Here is a 16823-nt window from a genome sequence, read left to right as displayed (position 1 = left end):
CACCCATGATGAAAGAATATTGGAGTAAAAAAATGTTTAAAGAGTCCATTTTGAGGGGCTTTAAAAAAGTAGCTTTCTAATTGTATTTTAGCTGAAAAATAGTTATTTCACCAGAAATTCTCTTTAAATTAACTAAGAAAAAAATGGACGTAAAAATCAAATCATAAATGGCCAGCCTTCAATATTTTTATGTAGTCCACTCAACTAAAAATAAATGCACGTAAAGAGATCTTCTAACAATAATGGGTATGTGAGACTAAACCATTAACAGTACTACCTATTACCTGCTCACACTAACTTAACCATAATTCCTTAAGCTAAAGGTTTATCATAAAGAAAATAACAAAAACTTAATCACGCACCACAAATTTTAAGTAATCTTCACTGCATATCTTCGATTCCATCACAACCATTGGACTCAAGGTCCCGTTGCTCTCCAAGAAATTTCTAAAACTTGACTCTGTTGCTATTATTTCTGTTAAGTCACCCTTAACCGAGAAATAGTCTTCATGCGTCAGTGTGGGTCGATCGTGGTGATTCCAATGAACAAACTTTGGCATCACATACCCATTCCTTTCGTACTTTTCACGCATTCTCTCATAAATCTCCACCCAACCGCCAAAACCATTACAAAAATGATCAAAAAAGAAAATCCTTTCAATCATATTCTCCTTACTCAATTTCAAATCTATTGCAGTTTCCAAAATTTTATCCAACAACTGTTCGAGCTTCGGGCATTTACACATTGGTAGAGAACTCAAAAAACTTATCCTTGATGCAAGATCATCACCTTCAATGTTCACAAACGCAGGATTGTTACTGTATGTCAAGACCTTTCCCCTCCATGGACTTGCACAGAGTTCAGATGTCATCAGTAAAAATGCTAGGCAAAATCTTTCTGTACAATCAATTCCCCTGCAAAATAGGGTAGCATCAACTACTGAAATGCAGTTTACAAATTTTCCTTTGCTAAAGTAGGTATCTATCATTCTTTTCCATTGCAGGTCAGCAACTTCATGACCACAATCACAACCTAAGAGCCCTAATATCTCATGAGGGTACAATTCTTTGGTACTTGTTTTTGAGAGTTTAGGGAACTGCACATTTTGCAGGTGGTGCAAAATCCCATCGCGATCGTGTTTATAGAACAATCTCTCGTAAATTTTCATGGCATTAGATGCAATCCGATCATATTGAAGCAAGTTCCACTGGCGGGCACTCATGTAAATTTCTGGCAAGCCTAGGGCTCGGCGTAGCGGGACCAAGACTTCTTTCTGTAATCGATTTCGAATTCTATAAGCATAATGGGCCTCATCAAGCTCTCTGTATTCAGGACAAGAATCATATGGAAAAAGCTTCCTTGCAACACTCTCACAAAATAAAGTTGAACGATCATAAGATGAGTCAAGAGAAGGGCACCATTTTGAAGCCAGACTGATTTTTGCCATTTGGCCAGAAATCAAGTACTCGAGGTCAGCCTTAAGTAGCTTCGCAAAAAGATTGGCAATCTGGTTGTGTAAGTAACGGTATTTTGGATCATGGTTGCACCTCTCAATGGCCTTCTTTGCCATCGTAATTCTTTTCTCATTTCTCGAATGTGTGACGCTCCTTTCCTGCACTACTTTAGGCTTCATTATCTTTGCCACCAATCTCTTTTGTTGCTTTCTAGTCCTTATCTGTATTTCCTTAGAATTCATTTTCTTCAGCCTAATTATATGGAGTAGCTGTCTTTGCACTATCATCTTTGCTCTCTGTCGCTCCTTCATAACCTTATACCTCCTCACAATTTGGATGAGCCGAACTCGTAGCCCATTGAGAATCCGGTAGAGAATTTCCAGCAAGTCTTTTAAACACCCAAATTTGGAAAATGCCCCCACGTTGTATGCTAATGTTTCAGAGTGGTATCGGTGGAGCCATATATATAGCTGCTGTGTAGAAATCCTCTCTGCATTGTTTACTAAAAAGACCGGTCCTCCTCAAGAGGCAAATGAGTTTGAGAGTGGTTTGGGCACAGTGACTCCAGGACAACTCCAAATAGTATTGCAGAAGATCTGGTGATTTATCTTTCTTGCAGAAAGTATAAAACCTTTGCTTATATATAAAGTTTCTCCAAAAAAATAGACACGGACTTCCTTCTTCTGGACCCCCGGGGCCGTACGGCTCACTCAGGTTGGGGATAGGACCCAGTGGTCGTACCGCTCACTCCAGTTGTTGATTCTGTCACGGATAGGGTCTTGAGTATGATCATCTAGATATGAATTCACAGTAAATGTGGAAGGAGGGACTTCTGAAGGCCCAAGTAGCCGAAATGGAGAAAGGCCAAATTCTTCCGAGCTTGCACGATTAACACCCCGCCCCATTGATGGGTCACAACAAATATATCTTAAACCAATATTCCAACCGGCTGTAGAAGCTCCAGTTCGACTCCTTCTAATGGACAAGCGAAAGAGTTGAAATCCAAGGCCACTCATATTACTACACCACAAAGACCCGGTGTAAGTTTTAAAGAATTGGATACGAAGGAGAAGGAAAATGCTAGTCTATAAAAAGTATGAACAATTCCAACGATGCAAAATTCTGAATGAATAACTTTAGAGAGAAAGAGGAAGGGATCCAAAATACCAGGTGGAATTCACTACAGGCTTGATTCTTGAATCTCCAAAAAGAACCAAATCTCAGATTCAGGGGTTATAACCAAAAGCCGACCACAACCACCAAAACAAAAAAAAAAAAAAAACAGACCGAGGAAAATAACAAGAATGAATCCCTTCCCATACTAAACATCCTTCTCCGGCTAAGTAATATGGGAGAATTTATAATGATCGCATGAACAATCAAACCAACAAATTCTCAACCTTTTATACATGTCAATCAGCTACACCTCGTACCTGGCAATTCTCGCAGCAAACAATAGAGTGTGGCTCTACAGTGGGAAAGAAAAAGTGGACAGTTCGGAGTCCGGAGGGAGATCTCCGGGCGGCTGCTAAAAAGATGTTCTAAAGGAGGAGAGACAACCGCCAAGGAACGTACGCGTTTAGGTTAATTAATTGTTTTTCTTTAACGGTAAGTTGTTTTTTAATTGTAGTAGGATCCGAAATTGGAATTTTGTAAGAATAATTTATAACCTTAAAGAAATTGCAAAACGTTAAAAACATATAATCTAAAATTGGAAACAAATCCACGATTTTTATAAGCAACTATACTTATTTGAAAATGTACAAATTTAAAGTAAAATAACGATTTCATACTTATTTGAAAATGTGTGAATTTACAGAAAAATCACGATTTTAAATAACAAATATTTGGTGCAATAATTACCAAATTTTGAGTGGTTGTGAACAAAAATTCCAAAAATACCTACATAAAATATGTTAAAAACTTCTCTTCTTTGTTATATGCCTGTTTGAAATCTGTCTCAAGAAATTAAAAAAAAAAATACAAAAAGAACATAAAAAAAAATACAAAAACATAAATGCATATAAAAACAAGTAATATGGCAAGATAATAAGATACCATTGCTTAGGTATAAAACTCAAAGTTAATGTCAAATTTTAAGTCATTGTTTATGAAAGTGTTTTTTTTTTAACATGTTCACACAAGAGGAGAGAAATGTGATTCGAATTAATGACCTCTGCTTCATGAAGCATGATCCCTAACCAATTGAGCTACCCATTAGAGTCTATTGTTTCCAAAAGTGTTAAAAATATAGGCTTATAGACAATTTTAGTTATTTTATGGTTATAAACAAATGTCCTTATTGGTAATTTGTCCATAAAACTGCAATTATATGCTAATATTATCCAAACATTCAATTGATAGAAAAAAAAAAAAAAGTAAATTTTAACATGTTTTAAGCCCATACGATTTTTTTTTTTGGTGCACATAAGTATAAATTCCACCTTACTTAAATTTTGTCCTATTTTTAATGGAGATTTCTTAAGAAACTAAAGAATGTTGTATTTTATAGTTGTAATTTTTGATTGACCAAACAACCAAAAATACTAGAACATTTTTGTTTAGTATTACACAAATTTAAATATTAAGACTTCGATTAGTTTGTGAAATGTGTATTCCGTTTGAAAAAAAAAATTATATATATATATATATATATATATATATAGTTATTGTTGACAGTACAGGATGTTGAAATTGAAAAATTATTCACATTATTTAATTTTGTAATAACACATATTTCATAATTGTGATATGTAATTTTTAATTTTTTTAAAACTCAAATAAAAGAAAAAAGAAAAAACGGTTGAATCTTTCCCCCGAGGCCTGTTGTGAAGTAACCTCACAAATTTAAGCCCATACGAACAACACTCCTTGAGGCCCATTCGATCCGAAGCAGACCAGACTCACAGAACAGCTTGGTCACCCTGACAACGGAACGCGCCGTTTCAACCCTTGAAAGGCTTGAATAAACCATCTTCGTCTTGACTCACGACCCTCGGATTCTCTACCGTCTTCAACGGAACAAAACAAAACCCAGAGCGAAGCGATCGAGTCAAGCTTGAGTGTGAGAACAAACCGAGTTCACCCTGAATCCAATCCCATGGCGTCCACAATTCTCAGGCGAACAAGCTGCTCCGCCGTGAAGCCAATGGCGACCGGAGGTCTCCAAATCGCAGCGGCGCCGTTCAGGGCCTTCGCGGCGAAGGTGGAGGCGGGGACTGACATAGTCGCGGCCGCGCCTGATGTTTCTCTCCAGAAGGCTCGGAGCTGGGACGAGGGCGTGTCCTCCAACTTCGCCACCACTCCTCTCAAAGACATTTTCAGGGTTTGTTTGTGAATTTCCATTTCTCATTTCGTTTCTACTTTGCAGAACTAAAATTGACTTCTTTTTTTTTTTTTTTTTTTTTTTTTACCTTATATCAATTTCAGGACAAGAGAGTGGTCATCTTTGGACTCCCTGTAAGTCACTCTTTATATTTACAAGTGTGTTTGTTTAGCTTGTTTTTGGCTCAACACCCATTAAGCCAATTTTGTTTTGAAAAACAATGAATGCTAGTGATGGTATAATTTTTGTTAGCAGTTGGTTTAGGTACATTTTGATATCCGTATAAAAGGAGATTTATTGCTGTAAATGATATGTGTAAGAGGCACATCGCAATGGATTCTTATGTAAGAAAGGATGAGTAGCCTGATGGGTCGAATTTCTTTGTGTCTTGTTCGAATTGGTGTGTTTGATATCTTGAACATTTGATCTTGAGGACTGTAGGAATTTATTCACAAAATCAGAAAACATATGGGGGCAACATATGGCTTGATCATTGTTGGAATTTGTTGTATTTGTTAGGAATTTCTGTTATTATTCGACAAGAACAGAAATTTTGAAGCCTCATGGTGCGGGATTAATTTCAATATAACGATGATAGTCATTAGAATCAAACATTTATATATTCTCGCTACTTCATTGCCTTAAAATTTGAACCTCTGCTACTTTGTCCAACAAAAAAAATTATGATTTATTGCGTTAGTCAGGAAGCTATTTATTAGCCGAAGTCATTTGTAAAGGGCAAAGTGATCAAAATTAGTTTCTCAATTATCATAAAGTAATTCTATTAACTAAGGCTTTAAACTTCATACAACGGTAAATCAAACATAGCTCTCGTGATTAAGTTTATTCCTTGTTTTCTTTTCAACATTTATTTGTAATGGCTCGTGCAACGACTATTTAGTTTTTATTTTATTTTTTTATTTTTGTGAAATAACCAACTACGTCTTCCTTGGAGTCTGAGAAGTATTCTTGGGAGGCAGGAGTTGCTAATTTTGGATTTTGACGAAATGGAATTGTGTGAAAAATTATTTTATTCTTATTATTTTATGTCTAAGATAGAGATGAACCCTCATCAATGCTATTCTTGGGACGCTGGAGTTGCTAATTTTGTATTTATCATATTACAGGGTGCATACACAGGAGTTTGTTCACAGCAGCATGTGCCTAGTTACAAGAATAGCATTGATAAATTTAGGGCTCAAAAGGTTGATTCTGTAATTTGTGTCGCCGTTAATGATCCATATGTCTTGAATGCCTGGGGAGAGAAACTTCAAGTAAAAGATGCTGTAAGTTTACCTTGAAGTCCCTTGCTTGTTTCCGCTAGGTGTTTTTATACTTTCCTACTCTCTTTGTTGTTGTTGTTTTAAATACTTGAGAGTTTGAATGGCTTTATCTGGTGAATTTCTTAATCTTCAGGTTTTTATTTTTATTTATTTTTTACATATCCACATAAGGGGAGAGAATGGAGAAGGGGATTTGAACTAATGACCTTTGTTTCATGAGGCGTAGTGCCCAGCCGATTGAGCTACCCCTTGAGAGCAATCTCCAGCTTTCTTATTGAATGGGGATGATCCATTGATGTAATTGTTGATATGCTATTTGCAAGGCTTACCTTAGCTTCGGTGACCACATGACTTATGAACCACCAAATCTCCTAACTTATATCTAATTGTAGTTAATGTTTTCTCCTTGTGCAAAGCAGTGCTATCACCTTACTAATATGGCTTGAGGTTAATTGGCTCGGAGAACACATGAATTTTCAGTTTCTTTTCACAAACTGTGGTCCGCAGTCTGTCTTATAGAATATTGCAGTTGCTGCTACTCTGTTAAGATGGTGATATTTTGGTTTACTTTTTCATTTGATGCAATAATAACTAACTGTGCCGATGTGCCTTAAAGCAACATCACTTATTTTTCATAATGTTTGATTTTATAGATTGAATTTTATGGGGACTTTGATGGAAGCTTCCACAAGAGCTTGGGATTAGAGAAAGATCTATCTGCTGCTTTGCTTGGACCTCGTTCTCATAGGTATAACTATTGTATCATTATTTTGTTGTTGGAATTGAGTGGACTTAGAGATCTAAGGTGTCATTCTAGCTGGTTCTGGAGGCTTAGACCTTGTTAAATCCATGGACCATGTAGAGGTTGCATAACTTGTACATAATTGATTGTTTCTTTGTTAGTCACTAAATATAATTCAAGCTAGGCAAGAATGATTTCTGGGTATTACACTATAGTTTGTCAAGCTTTTCAGATGATGCTGTTGTTCTGGTGCAGATGGTCCGCATTTGTGGTTGATGGAAAGGTTAAGGTTCTTAATGTAGAGGAAAATCCCTCGGATTTTAAAGTTTCTGGCGCAGAGCACATCTTGAAGCAGATATGAAGTTGCTATTGTTTTGTATGCGGCCCAGATGACTACTCAAATCCATTGTAAAATTATATATCTGTAACTTCAATGATACACGCTGAGGACTGGTGAATGTAGCTCATAATTCTCTTACGTTTCTAATGTTATTTCCAGAGTTATCTTGGATGTATTTTCTGCTTGCTTTTATTCTTGTTCATCGGATATGAGGTGGGTTCTCCTGCATAAGTTTTTATCTGCAAAACAAGATTTGTTTTACCACTTACTGTAAGTAGTTTTAAGCTTGCAGCATATTAATGATAAATGGTGTGACATTTGTTTGATATTATATTGAATGTTGCACTGATGATGGTGGGTTCTAACTTCTACCTGTGTTTTATTCAAGGAGTGCCCCTTTTCATTGTCTTTCTAGTTGTGTTCAGTCGTGACATGTCCCACCAATTGTACCACCATGCCTGCCATGTGCCTCTCGATTGTGTTCTTATAACAAGTGTCAAGTCAATCTTGGCAAATATGAAATGCACCGCTGTCCCTTCCATGAAGCTGCAAACCCGGGATTGAGATTCGGGTACTGCACTGCATCCAATATAAAGAGATGCTCCTCATTGCGGAAATCTTAACAAGAAATTCCAAAAGAGAGAAAAGCCCCAATACTGAGAGCTAGGTACACAAATTGTTGAAGATTTTCGTCCCTATTTATTCTCTTTATATATCCCCCATTTGAGCGTTCATTCCCTTGGAAATCTGTAAACTAATGTTGTTATTTCCTTAATGACAGGGCACATCTATTTCATTTTGAATGACAACGCGCGTCATCATGCTCTCAAAAAGCTTATGATCATTATAACTACCACCTACGTATATGATGAAAGAACATAGGAATTTAGGAGTACCCACACCCGGCTTTCTACTTATGTTCCCCAAATTTGAGCAATGTTTACTATCAAAATGTTAAAAAATAAATGAAAAATTATACTATTCTCTATCCTCCCAATTTCTTTATTCCCCTCCAAACGAAAGTGAATGAAAATAGAGAATGCGCATGATTGTTTCTAGCGCTGCTTGACTTGTTCGAAACTTTTCTGCCTCTCCATCTCATCATCGAACGTAACGCCGGCGACATAAATACGGCGATGGTCATATTCCCCCCTCGCTGTATTCTTGAGAAGAACTGTTGAGTTGTATGAATTCGGCCCAATTCCGCGCACTGAGGATGTCTTCTTGAGTAAAGTACCAATGGGGCAATCCGGTGAGTTCGGCCCCCCTGAAAGACCCTGTCTTCGTATTATAAGAGAGTAAGCATTCGTTCTCTTGTAATCCATCATTCCTGAATCCTGGCGGTAGACACGAGCATAGGAACATGTCGCCAGTGTTATAGTTGAAGGCAAGAACGTCCTTATACCTCATCCAATCAAAAGGAAAATGAATATTTTTATGAACCCACTTTTGATTATTGCAGTCCTCCAATACCCAAATCTGCAACTTGTCGTACTGCATGTCATCGGACCCAAGTTCCTTCTGCAATTCAAAGTCTTGTACCCACCACATTCAATTGCAGGGAAGAAAGGATCAGGATAAAAGCATTGCTCCATCGGTGGGGTGCGAAGCGCAAAGAAAAGGACTCGGCCGGTGGGAGATTTAGTGGTGAAGGGACGATGAGCCAAGGAAAGGTGTCGTAGTAGGGTGTTGAAGGATTGGGAAACCCTTCTCAGACCCAACAAGAGAGACATGCTTAGCCTGCGTAGGACAAGTCTGTGTAGTCAAGCGGCGTGGAAAGGATGGAAAAAGATTTTGGGATTGTTATTGTTAGGGCTTTTGCGTTTTATAGATATGTTACATGTGTGTGCACGCTGGTGTGCCACGTTCTCCCAAACCAAAATAAATGTAAGGGTTAATTATTATTTTTTTAGTGCTTAAGTTTTTTTTTTTTTTTTAATATTAATTTAATATATCTATCACACGTGTCATTACGTACAAATGCCACATGTCCTAATAAATAAATAAAACTTACAAATAAAAAAAAAAAAAATTAAAAATTAATGGGGTGACCCGGCCACCCCATTTTGGCCATTATGGCTCAGCTTCCGGAGGTGGCCGAGTCATCCCAAGACCTTTGGGGATGGTTACGGCTACCCCATAATTTTTAATTATTAGTTTAATTTTTAAATTTTTTTAGGAGGCATGACAAGTGTATGTGTGACGACATGCAACATTTCGTTAATTTCCATGCGTCTCCCCACCATCACTACTGTTGACGAAACCGTGCATCGCCTCCGGCCGTAACGGTTCGCCCCCAAGAGGAGTATAAAGGATTTTATTACGTATTTTTTGTTCTTTTCCCAATCTCTGCAACAATCTTTTCTCTCAATTTTTTCGCAAAAAATTCCCGTCTCTCCCTCGTCTCTTTTCTCCAAATTTCCCCTAATCCACGAAACTCAATATCCACAATCTTCATCCAAAAGCCAATACAAACACCAAATTTTCATTCTTTAGATTTTCTTTGTCCGATAAATTTCGCTTCCTTTTAGTACTGTCGAATTGTTTGTGTACTTGTTTAATTAATTGTATGGAAAACTTCTAATTAGCAGAATCTGAAAGTTCGAAGAGTTGGAAGCCTGGGTGACAATTACAAGAAGCGAGAGGCAGACAAATAGAATCTACGATCCTGTAAGGCATGAATGCCTGAAGGTTAGCTAGTAATCCAAAATTGTTTTACCTTGGTACATATACAAAATTGTTTTTCCTGCAACCTTAATCACGTTTCATTTGATTATTGGATATTAGGGAACAGAATTCTCTCCAGTCCATTATAGACTGGAGAATATCCAGTTTATGATTATAATTTCTTCTCATAAATCTTATGGCTAAAAATAAGACACATATCTCACTAATAAAAATAATAATAAAATATAATTTTTAATTAAAAATAATAATAATAAATTAAGAAAAAAGAAGGGGGTGGCTAGCCACCATAAGGGGTGGGCCGGCCACCCCTATTTTGGGTAGGGGATGGCTTGAGCCACCCCCAATGGCCGGCCAAGGGGTGGTTCGGCCACCCCATCTTGCAGAAGGGGGCTGGTTGAACCACCCCTAAGAGCCTTGGGGGTGGCTCGGCCACCCCCTTTGGGCCAAGTTAATAAAAAAAAAAAAAATTAAAAAAATAAAAGGGTTGGCCCTTGGGGTTGGTCCCCTTTGGGTTCAGCCACCCCCCTTTTGCAAGATGGGGGTGGCCGAACCACCCCCATAGTTTATGCAGGTGGTTTTGATACCCCCTGGCCGGCCATTGGGGGTGGCTACCCAAAATGGGGGTGGCCGGCCACCCCTTGTGGTAGACAGCCACCTCCTTTTTTTCTTTTTTATTAATTTGTTTTTTGATTTAAAATAATATTTTATTGTTATTTTTATTAGTGGGATATGTGTCCCATTTGTAGCTATAAAATTTTTGAGAAGAAATTCTAGCTATGAACTGAATATTCTCTAGCCCATAATGGACTGAAAATAATCCTGTTCAGAATATTAGGTGAAAAGTTAACATTAACCCCACCCTCGTGCTAGGATCATAAGCGATGGATAACCTTCAATGAAGCAATGTTAACTACCAATATGCCCTGAATCTATTCTTGAAAAATAGTATATATGGAAATCTAGAGGAAGATTTTTCTAATCAACTAAAAATGTTTTTTTATTTGATCACAATTTTCCGTGCTACTAAATACCGAAAAATAGGAAAATCAATTTCTAAAAAAAAAAAAAACGTTACTTAGAAACAAACGAGTTAATCATGCACCACAAGTTTCAAGTAATCTTCATTGCCTATCTTCGATTCCATCTCAGCCATTAAACTCATGGTCTCGCTGCATTCCAAGAAATTTCTAAATTTTGCCTCTGATGTTGTTATTATGGTTATGTCACTTTCAAGCTGTTCGACCCAATTCCCGTAATGTTGATTAGACCAATACACAATCTTTGGCATCACGTAACCATTCCTTTCATACTTTTCACGCATTCTCCCATAATTCTCCTCCCAACCGGAAAAACTATTAATATAGGGATTAGAGACATATTGATCAAAGAAAAAAATCCTTGCAATCATATTCTCCTTACCCAACTTCAAATCTTTTGCAGTTTCCAAAATTTTATCCATTAACTGAATGAGATTCGGGCATTCACACAATATTGGTAGAGATCTCAAAAAATTTATCCTTGATCCAAGATCATCTCCTTCAATGTTCACAAACTCATGATTAGTGTTAGTTAACATTAATCAGAGTTACAACAATTCAGAGAAATCAATGTCTTTCAAATTTGAAATATAGCAGGCATATATACCACAATTAAGTGAATTAACCAAATATATTCATTCATATTGACAATTATGGGAAAAATCAAATTTACTTCTTAGGTTTTTCATTGCGATTTTACTTTAGCCTTTAGGTTTTCAATTTCAACAATTAGGTGCCTAGGTTGTTTCTCTATGGCATACCATTAAATTAATTAATTGGATGGTAAGTAAGTTAATGGAGGGACCTATTTGAAAAGGAAAAGCTAAGGATCTATTGCTGAAATTGTTGAAAATTCAAAAATTAAATTGAAATCACATGATTAAATTTTATTTTATTTTCCATACATTATTAAACAAAAAACAAACCAATATAGAAAAAAAAAAACGAATGCACACAACTTTCATCATATATTATTATGGCATGATAAGTAGCCCATTCCCAGTCCTATGGGCTGTGACGCCCTCAGGGTTCAATGCCGAGGCTCAGAAATCAAGGCAAGGCTCTATCACTCTCTTTTCCAATATCAATCATTTCATTTTTTTCTTTTTCTTTTTCTCTTTTGTTTCAGCATTTGTTCAACTTTCTCCGTTAGTCTACAAACATTGTAACCATGCATGTTTGGTGCCTTCAAAACAATATTCGTTCAAGGATTTGTTCTCTATTCTAGATTATCTTCTAATATCAAATAAAAATCATAATCATTACCCTTTTGGTATTTTGGTAATATACCCGAGAGAAACAGGATTAACTCCATCTATCTATATCATCACTACTGTTACAATACAATAAAATTGTCCAAGCATATCTATTTGTACTAAGTCACTACAAAGAAAACAACCACATATCACCTAAAAAAACAAATTCCAATATAAACTTTGATTGAATTTCACAAGGACACATGACTAAAGGATACAACATGTTCGACAGGTTCTTGCTCGATTTGTTGGCAGCCAGGTTTTTCCCACCATCTAAGTGATAGAAGAGATAAATTGCAGTGTGCTAGATAAGAATGATTTGGTTGACTTCTACCTGTCCAGTGCTCCAACCGGACATTGAGGAGTACTCAAGTCCATAATTAATTATGTTTTCATTCATTGATTTGCCTTATGGCATCTGCATCTTTTTTTGCAATTTATTATAAGAAAAAAGATTGCAACCTTGCAATTATTACGTAACAATACCTAAAATAAAATAATAATATTCTAGGAGAATATTTCGAGATTTTTATAAAAATAAATAAATTCAGTTTACAACAGAAGCAGCGGTTGCACTCAGAGGATGAGTGTGCTGAATTAGCCTCATCCCTTTTGTCATCATCTACACTTGCTGCTTGACTTTTCAACTCCATCTCATCATCGAAATTAACATTGACAACGTGAAAAAGAGAATGATCGCCATCCTCACTCAAATGGAGTAATTTTTTTTTTTTGGTAACCGGATTACCCCGTTTACAAATGCATTAAAACAAAGTATTAGAACAAAAAGTACCTTCAAAGTAACATGGATATTCGATTATCAATAGTCCCAAGAAAATTGCTTATTATGATAATATTTATTGGAGAATATTTTGAGATAAATTTTTTTTTTAAAAAAAAAAAAAATCATTTAACAACAAAAGCAGCAGTTTTGCACTCAGAGGAATGAGGATGTCCATGGTGCTGAGTTGGCCCTATCCTCTGCCTCCATCTCGTCATCGAAATTAATCTTGACGACAACTCGAGGAGAAGGACCATTGTCATTGACCTGGATCCAATCCGATAACTCGATCCAACGGGGCAATCCGTTGACTTCAACCCGCCTAAAAGTTCCCGTCTTCATATTGTAATAGAGAAAGTATCGACTACGATCTAATGAACCCCGATCTGAAACTTTTGATTGTAGCAACATCTCGCCGGTTTTAAGGTTTAAGGCAAGAACATAGTTAAACCTCATCCAACCAAAAGGCATATGAATTGTTTGCTTAACCCACTTGTGATTATTGTAGTCCTCCAATATCCATAACTTCAACTTGTCGTACTCCTCCTCGCTGTCATAATATCCCCTCAAAGCCAAACGTCCACCAAATTGAGTTAGATATCCATGGAACGAATCATCAGGAGGATACGGTATCTTTCTAAGTTGCCCCTCCACCATATCCACCATATCAAAAGCCAATATATATTTCTCTGGCCGTCTACCATAAGAATTATAATTAAAATGAATTGCGCCATTTGCAACAACTTGATCACTGTCACCCCTAAAACCAACTATTTTTGGTATCTGACTCCATGATCCGCTGCCTCGCGTGAAAACCCAGAAAAGCCTTTTCCATAAGGCTTCTCCGTAATAGACGCTTTGAACTAAGAGAACCTTGTGCTCGTGCTCGTGCTCGTTGGACAAAGCATCAAACCCAAAGTAGTAGACACTATTGAAATACTTATAATGCAAAGCGGGATGACGAGGAGGAAGATCGGCAAGAGTGGAGTACTCACCGGTATCGGGCCTATAGATGTGTAATTTCCAGCCCAAAAGAAACAAGATCTTGTCGTTGGTTACATAACTTTCTGAAGACAAGATTTCGGGAAGTATTTCGGAAGGGACTGAGGGAAGCATAGTGGCAGGGCCTAGGGTGCCATCCTTTTGGATTTTTGCGGAGTAGAAGTATCCATTCCCCAAATTCCGGACAAAGAACAGGACTCGGCGGCTGCAAGATTGAGTGGTGAAGTGACGATGGGCCAAGGAACGGTGGCGTATTAGGGCGTTGAAGGATTGGGAAACCCTTCTCAGACCCAAGCAGAGAGACATGTTTTGCCTCAAGTATGTGTCTTTATTAGGCGGCGTGGAATGGATGGGAAAAATATTTTGTGATGGTTAGGGCTTTTGCCCTTTTTATAATAGATAGATATGTACATGGATCAAGCATATGGTTCTCTTCAAGAACAACATCCAAGCCCATTGGACATTCTGAAATTTGCGTTCAGCCCATTTCAATTTTATCTCCTTCCTCCACTCTTTGGCACATCATCCCAGACGAACGGGAGAGAAATGGGAATTGCGTCTGTACTTGTAGCCGAAAGGCAGTGAGCATGTATGTATCTCTTCGTGGCTACAAGAAGTCCAAAACAGTTTTGGGTTCTATATGGCAGGGCCTGCTAAAAGGCCCGACAGCCGACTACTGAAAATACGACGACTTGGGCACCCACTTCTACGTGTGAACGTAAAATTATATTTTTAAAGAAAACCTCAAAAAGTAATGCTACAACTTTTTTTTGTGTTCTTCTAAAAATAATGTAATTTTTTAAAATCATAAATAGACTTATGATTGATTATTATTAAGTTTTAACCAAATACAATTATTAGATAAGAAAATCAAACAAGAACAATCTTAACCGCTAAAGAGAAAAATTGGATTATTTTTGGGTTACCATTCCATAACAAAAGCTCATTAAGCTAACCTCGAAAGCAAAAGGAATATCTCGATTTCCAACATAAATAAGACATTGTAAATATGGACACTATGACAAACTTACATAATAAGAAAGCCCATTTGCTCAAAATAAAATGAAAGCCCATAACATTAACCATTACAGTGTTCCATAACTACACAAAACAGCCCTCGCTCAAGGATGTCTGAAAGATTAGTTTTATATACATAATTGTGGCCTTGTGGGAGAGTGGATTTTGGGATTCTTTTTGTACAATTAGGTTGAATTTTACTAAAATTTTGATCATTCAAGAGGGATCTACAGCAACACGTGCAACCCATTTGTTCGAATAGGTGACTGGAAAACCCATATTTGTTTGGGCATGTAGGTTTTATATAGATATATTGTCCAAAATTAATTACTAGAAATCTCAGTTCATTTAATAGAGGGAGATTGGTGGAGCCTATTTGTTCCAAGCTTGTGGAATATGCATCATAAATTGTGTGAAACAGATAAAATTAACGATCATCTCATTAGAAGTTGTCTTAGAGCTTGTTTGAAATTGCATTCATCTAATTAAAAGTTGTTTTAAAGCTTGTTTGAGATTGCATTAGAGAGTTTAAAAAGTACTTTTAGTACTTAAAAACTTGTACCAAACAAAAACTAGTATGTTTGGTAAAAAAATTTAAAAATACTTATTTGACTTTTTTAATCTAAAAATGGTTGAAACGCACTTTTGACAATAGCTTAAAAATGAAGCTTTTGTTAAAAAATATTTTTTAACTTAAAAACTATATTTTTCAAAAACAATCCAAAACATACTCTTAATGGTAATAAAATCCGATAGCATAAATGTAGGGAATCCTCAATGAAAGTAGTCAAGCAACTTGTTACCCTAGTTTTAGATATTGATATGGCTAGCCTTGTAGTTGCAATTGTTAATTTTTTAACTGAAAAGGACATCATAGCTTTGCCAGACCTTTATTTATTTTGGATTAGGATCTTTTACAAGATTCTAAAGTTACGGAATTCATGCCATTTCTTTATATTGAACAGTTTGAAAAATGTCACATTTTAAAAAGTTGGCATGTTATCGAGGTAGCAAAAACAAAAATTATCTCATAACAAGCTTCTTCTTCACTTTTGCAAATACAATTTTTGTCAAAAAAAAAATTAAAAAATAATTTTTAGCTCAAAGATTTTGTACAACATAGAGTGAAAGAATCTAATGAAAATATACTCAATTATCAACCATAACATGCAATATTTTTAAAATGTGGCATTTTATATGTCGTTTGATGGACTTTATTGGCGTGCTTATTTTGATTGGATATTGTCATATTGTGCTAAAAAGTTGGGTTACATTAATTAAAATATGTTTATCTAAAATCCATAAAGCCAGCGTTTCTCGCGTAACTCTTAAGCTTAACTGCTAGCGACAATGCTACAGCTCTTTGTGGGCCTGTGGCACATTGGAGCCCATGAAACACTGTAACACCTTTCTTTTGTGGGAATAACTTCAATTTGGTCAAGAGAAAAGCCTTGTTTTTTGCCCATCACTCACAAGCTGACACCGTCCACCACTAACAAGCTAACACCTCAACTTAGTACACAAAATTAAAATGAAAACAAAACACCAAATTATTTTTCCACACATTCATTTCATCCACCCTCCTACGCCTGACGCTGCCGCCGCCGCCATTGCTTGAGTTTCTCTCTCAATCGGCATGAGGAATTTGTTAGGCTGGCTTTCTTTTTTTATTTTATTTGTTTTCCTTCTATAAATAAGTACTATACTCTATAACTATAAATTGTTTGTTTTCAGCTTTAAACGAAAAAAAAAAAAACAAAAAAACCAGCTAGTCTAATACAAAGTGGCCCAAATGGACCAAACTCGAGTAAGGCTTGCAATTGTTTGTAATGAGGGCAAGTTAAATCAGAGCAAGAATTTTAGTAAATGCCAAATAATATAACTGACTGTTGTCACT

At 36.5% G+C, this 16823-nt stretch overlaps 3 protein-coding genes across 3 annotated transcripts; 1 reads left to right on the top strand and 2 right to left on the bottom strand.

The window, feature by feature from the left end:
• Positions 1-150: 150 nt before the first annotated feature.
• Positions 151-2656, bottom strand: LOC132179286 (uncharacterized). Its single transcript, XM_059591990.1, has 2 exons — positions 2623-2656; positions 151-2475 (listed from the first exon to the last, which is right to left on the bottom strand). Exon 2 carries the CDS (start codon positions 1764-1766, stop codon positions 351-353), a length of 1416 nt encoding a protein of 471 aa, XP_059447973.1. The 5' UTR covers positions 1767-2475; positions 2623-2656; the 3' UTR covers positions 151-350.
• Positions 2657-4397: 1741 nt separating this feature from the next.
• LOC132179921 (peroxiredoxin-2F, mitochondrial) lies at positions 4398-7320 on the top strand. Its single transcript, XM_059592729.1, has 5 exons — positions 4398-4780; positions 4885-4914; positions 5908-6066; positions 6717-6811; positions 7061-7320. The coding sequence occupies exons 1-5, from the start codon at positions 4556-4558 to the stop codon at positions 7164-7166; spliced, it is 615 nt and encodes a 204-aa protein (XP_059448712.1). The 5' UTR covers positions 4398-4555; the 3' UTR covers positions 7167-7320.
• Positions 7321-13063: 5743 nt separating this feature from the next.
• Positions 13064-14215, bottom strand: LOC132178485 (F-box/LRR-repeat protein At2g40920-like). Its single transcript, XM_059590913.1, has one exon. It carries the CDS (start codon positions 14213-14215, stop codon positions 13064-13066), a length of 1152 nt encoding a protein of 383 aa, XP_059446896.1.
• Between the last annotated feature and the right edge of the window lie 2608 nt (positions 14216-16823).

This window comes from Corylus avellana, chromosome ca4 (assembly GCF_901000735.1).
Source record: "Corylus avellana chromosome ca4, CavTom2PMs-1.0".
Classification (NCBI taxonomy): domain Eukaryota; kingdom Viridiplantae; phylum Streptophyta; class Magnoliopsida; order Fagales; family Betulaceae; genus Corylus; species Corylus avellana.
This window is presented reverse-complemented; position numbering and strand designations above follow the sequence as displayed.

Excerpts from the sequence above, each read along its gene's own strand:
- LOC132179286 (XM_059591990.1), bottom strand. The coding sequence starts at position 1,766 with ATGAAGGAGCGACAGAGAGCAAAGATGATAGTGCAAAGACAGCTACTC.
- LOC132179921 (XM_059592729.1), top strand. The coding sequence starts at position 4,556 with ATGGCGTCCACAATTCTCAGGCGAACAAGCTGCTCCGCCGTGAAGCCA. Across the intron at positions 4,915-5,907 it reads TGGTCATCTTTGGACTCCCT|GGTGCATACACAGGAGTTTG; the intron begins GTAAGTCACTCT and ends ATCATATTACAG. Across the intron at positions 6,812-7,060 it reads CTTGGACCTCGTTCTCATAG|ATGGTCCGCATTTGTGGTTG; the intron begins GTATAACTATTG and ends GTTCTGGTGCAG.
- LOC132178485 (XM_059590913.1), bottom strand. The coding sequence starts at position 14,215 with ATGTCTCTCTGCTTGGGTCTGAGAAGGGTTTCCCAATCCTTCAACGCC.